We start from the raw sequence: 14,162 nt of genomic DNA on the forward strand, positions 1-14,162 counted from the left end.
TCGTGTGATAGCAGCAAGACTGATGTACAGCGGCCAGGGAAGAGGAGTGCTTAAATCAGGAATAGGCTACATCCTCTATTCTGTGATGCTCATAATACACCATTATGATAAAACAAAAATAAAGAAACTATAACATCTCTGGTTTTCTTCTCCCACTATTCCATCACTGCAGCCAGATCTTATGGAATATATTTATGTACTGAAGGTGTTAGAAGCAATTTAATTGAATCGCATCAATACATTCATGTCAAGTATATAATATTCTTTCTAAAACCCAATTATTTTATTCAGTTTAGAGGAGATCTCTAGTAGTTTTCCCCTTCACTATGGTCTTTTCTTATCATTTTGCTGTCCTAAGACAATTTTATATAACTTAAAATCCCACTCGTACTGCAAGGCTCAATGAAGGCTATTTGTAACACCTAGGCTTCAAAAATCTCTCATAGCTGAATAAAACTGAGCTGCTTTGACAAGGATCAATATAAAAAAAAAGTCCTCAATGTGAAGGAATTAAGTGTTAGTGGCTGACAGCACAATACGCTTATGGCCAACAGTTCCTTTACACTGTTTCGACTCTGTCTAAACTTACTGAGATTTTGTCAAACTAATCATTAATATTCTAAAGGGCTGGACGGGCTGCAGTCTTCTTTCACTTGTTCCAAACCGTAGACGTGTGGTGTAAAAGGATTACTGACCGCAACCCTATGACAACTTTTAAAACCTTTTCTTTCCTGGTTTCTGAACCCTACCTCGCCCTATTTTTAAGAGGAATCAGAGGATGTAATGGTGGTGATGATGATGATATCTAGCCGTGCGGCGGCTATACAGCAAGGACACATGATAATCTTTAGGGTGATCCTGAATGTGGAGAAAGGAGCTCGTATTCTCAGCGGTTAAGGAAGCTCCCTAACACCTCTTCTTTACCGATACATTTTTGGATATGGCTGACTAATATAGTTTTGTATGTTAGTCAAGCAGAGTAAGGCGATATTAGAAGGATTTGTGTAACACAGGAGAGGACAGAAAAGAGTAAAATGCAAAACAAATTGCTTAGAATGAGGTGTAAGGGAGCTTCCACAGTCAACGAGAATAGCGGAGTGAATAGGAGTGTGTAGTCAGGTATCTGCTAATGGATGGGTGGGTGGCGGCAGGTGAGGGTAAACCCTATTATTGGAGTCCCACTGCTGTAAAGCTTGCATAAATTAAATATTCCTAAGTTTTAAAAGTGGGAGCCAATGGGGGGGGGGTCAAGAGGCAGACTGTATCCCTCCCCTGTGGCTAGGACACTATGGGGAAAGGCACCAGGCACCGTGTTTATTAGCTGTACCAATTTCAGGTTGTTAAAGATGCCTTGTATATAGGTTTGTCTTTATTCATTCGCCTCCCAAACACTTCACAATCAAACTAAATATTAATCTTATACCAAAGCTACAGTAACTGTGATGATGACTTGTTTATCTTGTAAAGTGGACTGGATCTTTGTAATTATGGTTCCAGACGGCAAGCACACACACACACACACACACACACACACACACACACACACACACACACACACACACACACACACACACACACACACACACACACACACACATGCAAGTGGGAGAATCACACACAACGGTAGAACACATAAGATGGCTACACGACATAGATACCTGAACTTATATTAAAGTGACGGAGGCCGGGCACTTCAGCGTTTGTAAGGTATGTCATTTGCGTTTGTAAGGTATGTCATTTTATATGCTCGTATATATCCGCACCCTGGGATGGGCAGGTGAGTGTACAGGTGTGTGAGCATAGGTGTGTCAGCACAAGTGTTTGAGTACACGTGTGAGTACAGGTATGTAAATACAGGTGTGAGTATAGGCGTTTGAGTACAAGTGTGTAAGTACAGATGTGTGAGAATAGGTGTGTGTGCACGAGTGTTTGAGTACAGGTGTGTAAATACAGGTGTGAGTATAGGCATGTGAGTACAGGCGTGTAAGTATAGATGTGTAAGTATAGGAGTGTGAGCACAAGTGCTTGAGTACAGGTGTGTAAATACAGGTTGAGTATAGGCGTGTGAGTGCAGGTGTGTATGTACAGATGTGTGAGTATAGGTGCGTACACACAGGTGTGTGAGTACAGAAGTGCAAGTTCAAGTGTGTGAGTACTGAACTATAGATGTGTGAGCATAGGTGTGTGAGTACAAGTGTGCGAGTAGAGATGTGTGAGCATCTTTTCAGATAAGTAATCATGGCTGAGAAATACAGAGCCTCGGAGTTCCCAGGAGGGGGGATCATAAATGCCCCCACCTTCCGCCCCTCTCCCGGTGACGACTCGAGCTGCCTGGAACCACTGTCTGACTCACTTCTTCTTCATTTCTGCAACATTCGCGGCCTTTCCTCCAACTTTCGCTCTGTTGAGCACCACCTCTCCTCCTCTAAACCTCACCTTCTTTTCCTAACTGAGACTCAGTTGTCTGAGGCAACTGACAGCAAACCCTTTTCTGTATCCTCCTACTTTCTCTATACTCATTTCAAAGCCAAAGGTGGCTGTTGTGTATATATATATGTAACGACTTATCTTGCTCTCGTGTTCCTGAACTCGATTCTTCTGAATTCTCTACACTCTGGCTTCGGCTTTCCTGTCATTCTCTGACTAAATATATCTGCGCTGTTTACTTATCTCCTAATTCTACCGACTATCAGAAATTCTTCGGCTATCTTACTTCTACGATGGAGCACATTCTATCCATTTCTCCTTTCTCTGAAATCTCCATTCTAGATTTCAATGTTCACCACCACCTTTGGCTCTCCTCTTCTCTCACTGATCCACCTGGTGAACAAGCCTACATGTTTTCTATCCTTAATGGCCTAGAGCAGCTTGTACAGCACCCTACCCGTATCCCTGACCACCTTGGAGAGAACTCCAACATACTTGATCTCTTCCTTACAACTATAGTCTCACCAATCTAAAACCAAGGTTTGGGTGGGGTCTGGCGCTGGGTGCAGCCATGCCATACTTCCTAAACGAGCGATGAGTAGATTCTGTTATATATGTAATAGGCATCACAGATAGGTACACACATACTAATACATTATAAACGTAAGTATTCTAGCATATCAAAGGAAGGTAAACTTGTAATGCATATGGCTCTTGTACATCAATAAAGAAACGTGGCATACATATTTTACAGTGGTGCTGAAAAAAATGTAGTTACTTTTACCGACTTTCACGGTAGTTCTAAGTTGGGTAAGTAATGTAACAATTACGTTTATAATATAATTTGAAGGAATCAGTAGAACATACGCTATTTTCTTAATAGAAATAAATAAGTTAAAACACTCACGAGCGGCAATATCCAGATCCATTGGAGGGAGATTTAAGCTTCTGTCACGTGCTTCCACTGTTCACTTTCTGTTATATATATAACTTAAATTATATTTATAACTTAAATTAGTTTGTCTTTACACACACACACACACACACACACACACACACACACACACACACACACACACACACACAGAAGTGGGTGAAGTCATGTCAGGCCAGGTGGCGAGGTGTGAGCGGCGAGCTCTAACGGTGTCAGGTCAGCCACTAGCCAATCAGAGTATAGGAAACAAGACAACGCTGTACGCTGGGAAATCCCCGGCTGGACTCCACCCAAACCTTGGTTTTAGATTGGTGAGACTATAATCCTTTTGCTTACAGTATTAATCTTTTCTCTCTGTTGGGCTCCTCCGATCACAACCATATCACCTTAACCTGTCCTATCACTCCGGTTCGGCCTGTGGACCCTCCAAAGAAACGTTGTCTGTGGCACTTTGGAGCTGTGGATTGGAAGGCCCTCAGGCAGTACTTCTTTGATTTTCCCTGGAATGATTATTGCTACCATGGCCGGGAGCCATCTGAGTGTGCCTTGCGCATTACCGAGCTTATTCTCTTGGGCATGGAAGCATACATTCTTTCTCATATCCTTTCACTAATGCAAGTAAGCCTTAATTTAATCACGCTTGTTCTAATGCTGTCCGCAACAAGGAGAGGACCTATAAAAGGTACCGGAGCCTGTTCTTCGCTCTGTTAAAAATAATTTCATCCGTACTAAATGCTCTCAACTCTCCAACTCGAATTCTTCCCGCTCCTTCTGATACTTTGCCAAAAACCTTTCTAACAACTTTACCTCATCATCCTTCCCTCTTTTCTACTCTGATGGGTCTGTAGCTATTTCTTCTACTGATAAAGCAGATCTCTTCGCTCAGACTTTCTCCTGCAATTCCATCTCAGACGATTCCGGTGCTGTTCCTCCATCACTTCCCCCCTCTGACTTCCTCATGGCTGACATTAAAATTTCTTCAGTTGATGTATTTGCTGCCATCACTGGCCTCAGTACTAACAAGGCATATGGGCCTGATGGAGTCCCTCCTGTTGTTCTCAAGAACTGTGCTTCTGTGCTTACACCCTGCCTAGGCAAACTCTTTCACCTTTGTCCATCAAGTTGTACCTTTCCTTCTTGCTGGAAGTTTGCTCTCATTCAGCCAGTCCCAAAGAAGGGTGACCATTCCCAACCCTCTAACTATCGTCCAATTGCTTTAACATCCTATATCTCAAAAGTTTTTGAGTCACTTCTTAATAGAAAAATTTTAAATCATCTTTCCTATCACAACCTTCTTTCTGATCGTCTGTATGGGTTCCGTCAGGGACGCTCCACTGGCGATCTTCTCACCTACCTTTCAGACTCCTGGTCATCCTTCTTTTGGGACTTTGGCGAAAGCTTTGCCATTGTACTTGACATTTCAAAGGCTTTCGATCGAGTGTGGCATAAATCTTTAATTTCCAAACTCCCCTCTTAAGGTTTCTATCCTTCTATCTGTGCCTTCATCTCTAGCTTCCTTTCTGGTCGTTCTGTAGCCGTTGTTGTAGACGGCCATCGTTCTTCTCCTAGATCTATCAACAGTGGTGTTTCTCAGGGCTTTGTCCTATCACCAACTCTCTTCCTTTTATTCATCAATGACCTTCTAAGCTATACATCTAACCCTATCCACTCTTACGCTGATGACTCCACCCTTCAACTTTCCATTTGGTTCCCACAACGTCCATCTCAGCAGTTACTTCAACAAACAAGGGATGAGGCTATGGCACACCTAATGTCTGACTTGGCTCGTATCTCTGACTGGGGTAAAAATGATCTGGTTGTTTTAATGCATCAAAGACTCAGTTTTTACACCTATCAACCCGACAAAATCTTCCACAGGTATACCCAGTAATGTTTAATAATATTCAGCTAAATCCTGCATCATCCTTGAACATCCTCAGGGTTTCATTTACTCGGGACTTATCTTGGAAAGATCATAATATTACATCTCTTGTAAAATCTGCTTCCAAGAGATTAGGTGTGCTAAGCCGACGCCGTTCCTTCTTTACCCCTGCACAACTGTTGACTCTATGCACGGATTTTATCCGCCCCTGTGTGGAGTACAACTCTCATGTGTGGGGAGGTTCGCCACATAGAGCTCTTCTCAATAGGATGGAGTCAAAGGCTTTTCGTCTCATTAACTCTCCTCCTCTTACTGACTCTCTTCAACCTCTGTCTCATCGCCGCACTGTTGCATCTTTATCTCTTTTTTATCACTACATCAATGGTCGCTGCTCCTCTGAACTGTCTGCATTCATTCCTCCACCTCTATGACGGGCGCAACTCTCTAATGCAAGAGTTAACCGTTACTCCCAGTCCTTCATTCATGCAACAGGTCAACTCTGGAACTATCTCCCTCTGTCTGTATTTCCTGCTTCCTATGATCTCCAGTCTTTCAAACGCCGTGTGTCCAGGCATCTCGAAATGATCGGATCTTGAATTTGGCTCTCTCTTGTATTTTGTTTTTCTCTTGGAAGGAACAGTTATTGCGGACTCGTGGCCTTTGGTTCCTTCTTCCTTGCATAAAAAAAAGTGTGCGAGTAGAGATGTGTGAGCACAGGCGTGTGAGTACAAGTGTGCGAGTAGAGATGTGTGAGTACAGGTGTGTGAGTACAAGTGTGCGAGTAGAGATGTGTGAGCACAGGTGTGTGAGTACAGTTGTCATTGCAGGTGTAGGATGCTGTGTATGATGTAAGGCATCTTTCTTAATTTACTACACTCCATGGCTATTCTGTCATCATATATATGCTTAGATATCCTTGACTGGTGAATAATATTGCTAAGAAAGTAATGTTATACGGTATGTTTTAGTACTTTCCAAAAACTTAAGTATAAAAATAAATGTACTAAAACTGCGTTCAGCAGAATGATAATCGAGGGCAGTCACTTGGACATGCAGTCATAATAAAAACTGAAGAGAAGCATCGGGAGTCCGCCCCTCGCCCTTGACTGAGCCGTGGCCCAAGTCTACTTGAGCCATGGTCTGAGCGTGGACCCAGGCGAGGCAGTGACGTAGCTCCATCGCCTTGATTACTCAAACAATTTTTATATCAGATCATGCTGACGCGTGGATGAAGGCTATCTTGATCCCTCTCGCACTAAGACGTATCGGATGATGGTCTTTAAATTTATTGTTTAAATAAACCAAAGAATGTCCTACAGTGCCCACATTTTTAGTATGCAGTACTAGGGAGTTATGGCGGGCTCGTCCTTCCCTAGTCATTAAACACTTGTGGCAGCGACGACACACGCGCCACCACACTTCATGCTCACACACTCAGTATTGTACACACACACTCGGCAGTTGCCAGCAAACTCACCGACAGGAAAACTGCAGTGAAGTTAAATAGACTCATAACTGTGCAACTAATGTAGCTGAATATAATTCGCTGTAAGCGACAGGGTAATTGTTAAGTGACGTAATAGCAAGTTGTTAAGTGTCATTACACTGGCTCTCGTCTGTCAGTGGCCTCAGCCACCTCTTCTCTCGCATTGTTGCCTCTCCCACCAGGGAATACAGACGCACTGGCAGGCCTCTCCTCATTCCCACCTCATCATTTGCATCAGCCACGTCTTCTGTAGATCTGAACATAGACGACACAAGACCATTTCTTCTTTTAATCTATCAGACGACTGCATAATAAATGTCATTTCAGCTAAAGAAGTGTTGCAAGTGTCTCATCAAATACTGTATGAAAATAAATTGCTACCTCAACAGTGTATCAGATTTTAAAAAACTCTCAATGGCTGATCCCAGTGCTAAAGTGGCCAATGCAAATGTAAGAGCCTATTAGTGAGCGAGAAAGAAAATTAAGACAGCTGTGGTACGGTGCGTTGTGGTGTGGTGTGGTGTGGTGATGGCAGGGCGTGTGTGGGTTGTGGTGACGGTGGCGGTGCTGTGTGCCACGTGTGTTCCCAGCACTCCACTGCCACAGGACAACTTCGAATGGACTGAGTTGCAGGCAGCAGTGAAATCGGCCCAAGCCACTCTTCGATGGCAGTCCCGGACCTTGTACAAGTTGCTCAACACCACACGTGACATAAAAAAGTCCATCTCGCGAGGTAAACCGATGCTTGTAATGCCGTCAAACTACGCCTTCACATCTAAGTTACACACACGTCCATTATCATAAGATGTCTTAATCAAACATTCCTACAAACACTCTTGTAATTCTTGCCTCTCGTGTATTTGACAGCCATTTTCATGTAATTATCAATTAGATAGAAAGACTTTCCTATGTGGTTTTGTTATTCCGACAGGGATGACCTTTTTTACTGCTTCAACGGAAAATACTGTGTGGCAATAATACTGGCAGCGTCGCTGTCACTTGGTACACTGTACAGTATGTGTTGTCTTAATATTCATTTTTCCTCTATGGCGTTACACCTTGTAGGTTTAATTTTTGCATTTTAGTGCGCCATCTTTGGCCCATACTGATAGCAAAGTTCTTTTCACTGATGTCATTTTTCTAAATTTCCAGTGTTAATCCTATCAACTTAAACTTAATTATATTGCTAGGGGAGCGGGGTGGCTCAGTGGTAAAGCGTGTGAATCGAAATCGTGAGGTCGAGAGTTCGCGCCGCGCACGGGGAGTTGGCTTTGCTGGTAGGGGTAGCGCTCTCCTGTGACCCTAGCAGAGCTATATGACCTATCTAGGTCATGCTCGGGGGAATAATCAAATCAATCAATCACATTGCTAGACGTTGGAAGAAATTACAGTTACTAAAAGGAAGGAAAGAATAATAAAGACCCAGCACCAACCCAGTAAATGGCTATATGGCACTAAGATAGAAAGCAACCGAGTCGATGTTCATGGAGTAGCCGTTTAAAAGATACAACGTCACCAGAGTCGACGTTTATAAAGTCGGCGTTGATAGCTTCGGTGGTGGCAGAGTCGGCATCAAGAGAGTCGGTGTCAGCAGAGTTGACATTGATAGAGTCGGTGTTGGCAGGGACGGTGTTGACAGATCCGGCGTATGGAGAATCAATGAATTTGAAAGACCCTATCAAGAGGACAGTGGGATTCCCAGCCCTCACCACCCCCTCCTTTTAAGTCGTTTCTTACGACACGCAGGGAATACGAGGGAAGCATTCTACTTCCCCTTAACCCAAGGGATCCCTCTTCCCCACGGATAGCAGTTACTAAAAGTTTGATCGAGATAGGTTTCAATTTCTCATAGGTACGAGCTTGCTTCATTTTAAAGCAAGAATATGGTGTTAGCCGAGAAAGATTTCCAAAGAGTGTTTGCCACATAAAAACTTAATTTAGTGTTTGATATGATGACCTCACCTTTCATGGGCGTCCGAAGGGGGGGGGGAAGGGGGGGCAACTTCCAAAGTGTGCTTGGAACTTTCCCGGTCGTCAAGTATATTTTCGTTCCTTTGAGTTATAGCATATCAGCATATGAATACTTTTCGACTGCGATTTAAGTACTGTCACTTTATGCATTTGATGTAAGTAATGTAATTCATGTAAGTATATACCTATGCTTATTTGAAGTGTGTGTATTTTGATATAGTATAACCGCACATATATGCATACTTTCTTTTATTTTGCCCCCCTTACAAAAAATCCTGCGGATGCCCCTGTCACCTTTTGACTCATCGTTTGCTAGAGATCATATAGGCCACAGTAACACTATTTCCACTATTAACTTCGGGGCTTGTGGACGATGGAACCATCGGCATTACGGCCTTAGCTGGTCTCATGCCGGTGGTCTCGTGCCCATCATGTTGGAAGAGAATCTGTAACAGTACGTGACTGATGCCGTTCTCTTTGCTTTACATGCAGCTTCAGTTCTTGGCCTGCTTGTATTATGGTACAGGTTTTGGAAAGTAAATTACCTGACTGTCGCCGCACAACACCACCCCGCTGGGTATTCTTGTTAAACCTACAGGCCAATCAGGATGAAGGCAAACATCTCGCTTACTTTCACTCTCATCCTGACACGAACATAAGGAATCCCCTCCCCCCCCACCCAAAAAAAAAAAAAATACCATGTATACTCTCAGTTAATCCTTTTAGTAATCGGTGTCAACCAATATTATGTATCTGATTGAAACGGGAACTTCCAGGGTTAACTGAAAATAATATATGTACGTATATATGCCTGTACGAGTATGTAGCAAAACAGAGCAGCGCCAGCAAACTCCTTCATGTGGTGACAGGGAAACTAGTTAGCATACTTGGCGTTTCCATGTATAGCCTGGTAGGTTACTGTGCATGTAATATCATCATACGTTTTCTTTAGTATTACACCCGCCCTCGCCAAGGAAGAGCGGGTGTTATGTTTTGATCGGCGTCTCTCTCTCTCTCTCTCTCTCTCTCTCTCTCTCTCTCTCTCTCTCTCTCTCTCTCTCTCTCTCTCGTGTGTGTGTGTGTGTGTGTGTGTGTGTGTGTGTGTGTGTGTGTGTGTGTGTGTGTGTGTGTGTGTGTAAGCAAAATAACTCAAAGTTTTTATCCGATGTTAATCTAACTTGGTGGAAGGGTTGAGCGCTACCAATGGGAAAACAATTTTTAGGATAATGCGTCAAAAGGCAAGGTCATAAGGAAAGGTCAAACAATGACCTAGCAAAATCAACTGAGAGACTTTTTAGTCACATTTTGACTAAATTGGGTGGGAAGGTTGAGGGTAAGGCAAGAATGAAGAGGATCAATTTCGAGAAGAATCGGTCAAAGATGAAGCTCACAGGGCAAGGTCAAAGTCTGACCAGTGAGTGTGGGCATTAACAATCAGTTCTTATTTAACTTTAACCAAACTTGGTGGAAGCACTGAGGGTCAGACAAGGAGTAAATATATATACTGTTTTGAGAATATCAGGTTAAAGGTAAAGGTCAACTTAGTTTTTATCCGTTTTAGATCAAACTTTGTGAAAGGGGTAAAGATAAGGCAAAAATAACAGGATAATAATCAGTCAGTGGTGAAGGTCACTGTGCAAAGTCAACTCAGTTTTCTTCATATCTGAACCAAAGTTAGTGAAAGTGTAAGGGTTAGGAAAGAATAAAGTAACTCGACTTATACTGTAATCTGTCGCAAGTGAAGGTCACAGGGCAAAGTCAAATATTCAGCTGGTATATACCAGTTACTGGGCACGGGCGTTGCACTCTCAGTGTGCACCTTGTTGTTATTATTATTATTATTATTATTATTATTATTATTATTATAGTACTTACAAGCCATCTTCACTGTTTCAGTGCAAATATTTGATGGCGTTCATGGACCTGGGGGAAAAAAAAAATAAAGTAGACAGAGAAGGACTGTCAAAGGTTTTGCGCATGTACACACACTCAGAAAAGTATTGTTACACCTTCTGCACGATACAAACTGACACCACGAATGAAACGTTTGATAACAGCCTTCCTCCAACCCTACCCAGACAGCTGGATTGTTCAGTACGAAACTCATCGGACCCCCCTGTAACGGTACTTCTTTGAGTGTGTGTACAGTATAGATGGAAAGCTGCCAGGTGCTGTCAACAGTTTTTATGATGGTAGTAAAGCACGTGTAAGGGTACATGGGCATCTAGGTGAATGGTTCACAATTGGTGTGGACGTGCGGCAAGGCTGTGTGATGTGTGAAGTCCCCATGGTTGTTCAATATACATATGGCTGGTGCGATGAGAGTAATGGAGAGGGGGATGGCGTTGGAAATGAGTGGTGATGGATGGAATATCCCAAATCTGCTGTATGCTGATGGTGCAGTACTGCTTGCAAGTACCGGACAAGAACTTGGTAGGCTAGTGCAGAGTTTTGATGATGTCTGTGAGCGTCGTGCCTTGAGAGTAAACGTAGAAAAGAGTAAAGTGATGGTTGTTGAGAGAGAAGGTGACTCCCAGTGCGATGTTACAGTGAATGGAGAGACTGGAACTGGTGAGAGAGTTCAAATACTTGGGTACAGTGACAGAAAAGAGAGGAAAATGTGCAAAAGAAGTGGAAAGTAGAGTGACACAAGGAAAGTAGCTGGTGCAATGAAGGCCTTAATAAGAAACAGAGGTTTGAGTATTGCAGCTGCAAGAGGCTTACATGAAGAAGCGTTAGTGCCAGCTTTAACATATGGATGTGAGATTATGGTGTGGCATGAAAATGAAAAGTCACGAGTGAAAGCAATGGAAATGGGACTGCTGAGGAATGTATGTGGAATACAGAGAGTGGATAGGATACGAAATAATGTGATTCGTGAAAGATGTGGAGTGAGGACGTCTGTGGACACCAGAATCGAAGAGAGTGTGTTGAGATGGTATGGTCATGTGGAGAGAATGGAGAACAATAGAGTGGTGAAAACGGTATATCTGAACGAATTTGAAGGAGGGAGGAGGCGAGGTAGGCCAAGGAGAAGGTGGAGAGATATGGTGGATGAGTGTGTGAGGAAGAGAAGTATGGAAATCGGTGAGACTAGGGAACTGACAAGAGCTCGAGCTGGCTGGATGAATATTGTGAGGAGAAGTGCATGATTAGGGATTCGGTACCCCTTTTTAACGTGACAGCATTCGGACTGACTCTATCGGATACTTTTATGTGAAGCTACATATGTTTTGGGCGTATAAGACACAGCCAAGATTCCGGGGGCTTTAATGGTGAATGAATGGAAGCATTGCCCATTGGACTGGGCAAATTTGGGCTGTCTGGACGTTGTAACTCCTCACCCTCCCCTAGGGTGGGAAAGGAGGTCCGGATGATGATGATGATGATGATGATGATGATGATATGATGATGATGATGATGATGATGATGATTATTATTATTATTACTATTATTACATGATGATGATGGTGGCGATGATGATGATGATAGTGATGCTGCTGCTGCTAATGCTATTTTTTCAATGGTCAACTTCATCGACTACTCCTCCTCAGTGGAATCCTGGTCACTGCATTTCAACCACATATTGTTGAGGACTTCCATGTCCTAAGCTGACTAGTTGCACACATCAAATAACTACAGTTGGTAATCTTGTCTCTTCGTCTGTGCCACTGCAGTGTGGGGCTGTTCTCCGCCCTACAAAGAGGTCCTGGGCGAGTGTTTCTACCTGAGCCAGCACTACCTCCCTTGGCAGGAAGCCAGGGTGAATTGTCAAGCTCTGCAGGGAGACCTAGCCACTCCTTCCGTTGTCAGTCGCCTCTTCGAATTCCTCCTGGAAAATGGAGCCACAGGTAGGTTCCTTATTACTTCTTTAATAGCCTCACACGATTCGAATAGTATGCCATGTGTTACAAATTGGCAAGAGTAATTAAAAAATAATAACTGTTATTTTTTCCGCAAATACAGTAGTATGCAGTTGTCAGGAAATACTGGCTGTGATGGTCGTTTACAAGTACTGGAATTCAGTAGCGATCATCAGCTTTTGCTCGTTAGCCACACTATTAACCCATTTGTGCCCAGTGTCCTCAAAATAGGACGGAACTGGGCATTCTCAAAATTTAATAAAGAAGGGAACCCCCGGGTAGAGACGTATGGGCTTCGCGACTATGAGCCGACAGGCGGAGGGCGGTACGTCCAGCACCCTTCCAGCAAAATCCCTCGCACAGGAACTCTGGGAGGTAATGGGTTAATAATGTATTCCTACTAAGTAAGCTTGATAATTCAACTATCGCTGTCGAACGACACTCCCACAGAACATGACCGAGTGTGGCTGGGTGGGTTGAACCGTCGTGGGTCATGGCGGTGGTGGAATGGCAGCTCCATCCCCAAGGGTGAGTGGGACGCCGGGCAGCCCAGCCACCCGCTCAACCACACCCTCTGCCTCAACATGCGCCTGGATCTCCAGCCATCACTCAATGACGCTGACTGTGAACTTGAGTACAAATTCGCATGTCAGAACAATGTTTATTAGCAAGAATAACACTTTTTTTTTTTTTTTTTTAAATATTCACATAACTGGACGATGATTGTACTCGTATTACTAGTAAAAATTCTGCACCTCCACTGTATTTTCCTTTAACCACATCTTGTTGGATATTATGCTAAGTAGCCTTGGCACACATTTCGACTGTTTTCGTTTGGGGTAATGAGCTATTTCGTATAATTTCGATGGCGGAGCAGTTACAACATCCTGTAACGCAGGAAGGCGATAAATTCAAGGAGTGGAAGTATCGACAGAGCTGACATAGATATCTTGGGACTGGATTCATTAACAAGCTTAGTCACTTTCCTCTCATAACTGTGGCCTCTTTTCAGGGGACGGAGTGATGAATCTTCTCATGCCTCTTATTAGTCATGCAAAAACAAATCCGAGTTACGAGAGGAAATTATCATGAGTATGTTTGTGAACTGGGCCTTTTTCACTTCACTCGACGGGCTAAGTAGCTTTGGTTCCTTACCCGTACTGAGTGTCCAGTGTCATACAGTTTCGAAAGCTTCCCACAATGAAATGTTGTCTATATTTGTGTGTGTGTGTGTGTGTGTGTGTGTGTGTGTGTGTGTGTGTGTGTGTGTGTGTGTGTGTGTGTGTGTGTGTGTGTGTGTACTGGCGTGCGTGAGTGCGTGCGTGCGTGCGTGCGTACGTACGTGCGTGCGCGCATACACATACATACAATTAATGGCTATGTGAGTTAACTGAGTAGGAGGGTAGACCACCAGTGGGTGTGTATGGGTATCTGTCGCTAGAAGGTAACTGGTAAAGGAAAACGTATTGCTGAAGAATGAGAAGGGTGATGGTAACTACTGTACCCTGGTTTACTATATACCAGTCTGTCTCAGAGCTGAGACAGATGAGCAGGGTTTTGCCAAATGACAACCGAAAATAATGTGGTGCGAGAAATATT

At 43.4% G+C, this 14,162-nt stretch overlaps 1 protein-coding gene across 1 annotated transcript; it reads left to right on the forward strand.

Annotated features, from left to right (window-relative positions):
- Nucleotides 1–7,246: 7,246 nt before the first annotated feature.
- Nucleotides 7,247–13,305, forward strand: LOC145416109 (lithostathine-2-like). Its single transcript, XM_080285204.1, has 3 exons — nucleotides 7,247–7,462; nucleotides 12,378–12,551; nucleotides 13,014–13,305. Exons 1-3 carry the CDS (start codon nucleotides 7,258–7,260, stop codon nucleotides 13,229–13,231), a joined length of 597 nt encoding a protein of 198 aa, XP_080141330.1. The 5' UTR covers nucleotides 7,247–7,257; the 3' UTR covers nucleotides 13,232–13,305.
- The last annotated feature ends 857 nt before the right edge of the window (nucleotides 13,306–14,162 follow it).

This window comes from Coenobita brevimanus, chromosome 13 (genome assembly GCF_032717465.1).
Source record: "Coenobita brevimanus isolate Jiangsu-jjx chromosome 13, ASM3271746v2, whole genome shotgun sequence".
Classification (NCBI taxonomy): Eukaryota; Metazoa; Arthropoda; class Malacostraca; order Decapoda; family Coenobitidae; genus Coenobita; species Coenobita brevimanus.

Bases quoted from the DNA above. Each gene is read 5' to 3' on its own strand.
- LOC145416109 (XM_080285204.1), top strand. From the start codon at position 7,258: ATGGCAGGGCGTGTGTGGGTTGTGGTGACGGTGGCGGTGCTGTGTGCC. The intron at 7,463-12,377 runs GTAAACCGATGC...GTGCCACTGCAG, and splicing joins AAAAAAGTCCATCTCGCGAG to TGTGGGGCTGTTCTCCGCCC. The intron at 12,552-13,013 runs GTAGGTTCCTTA...ACACTCCCACAG, and splicing joins CCTGGAAAATGGAGCCACAG to AACATGACCGAGTGTGGCTG.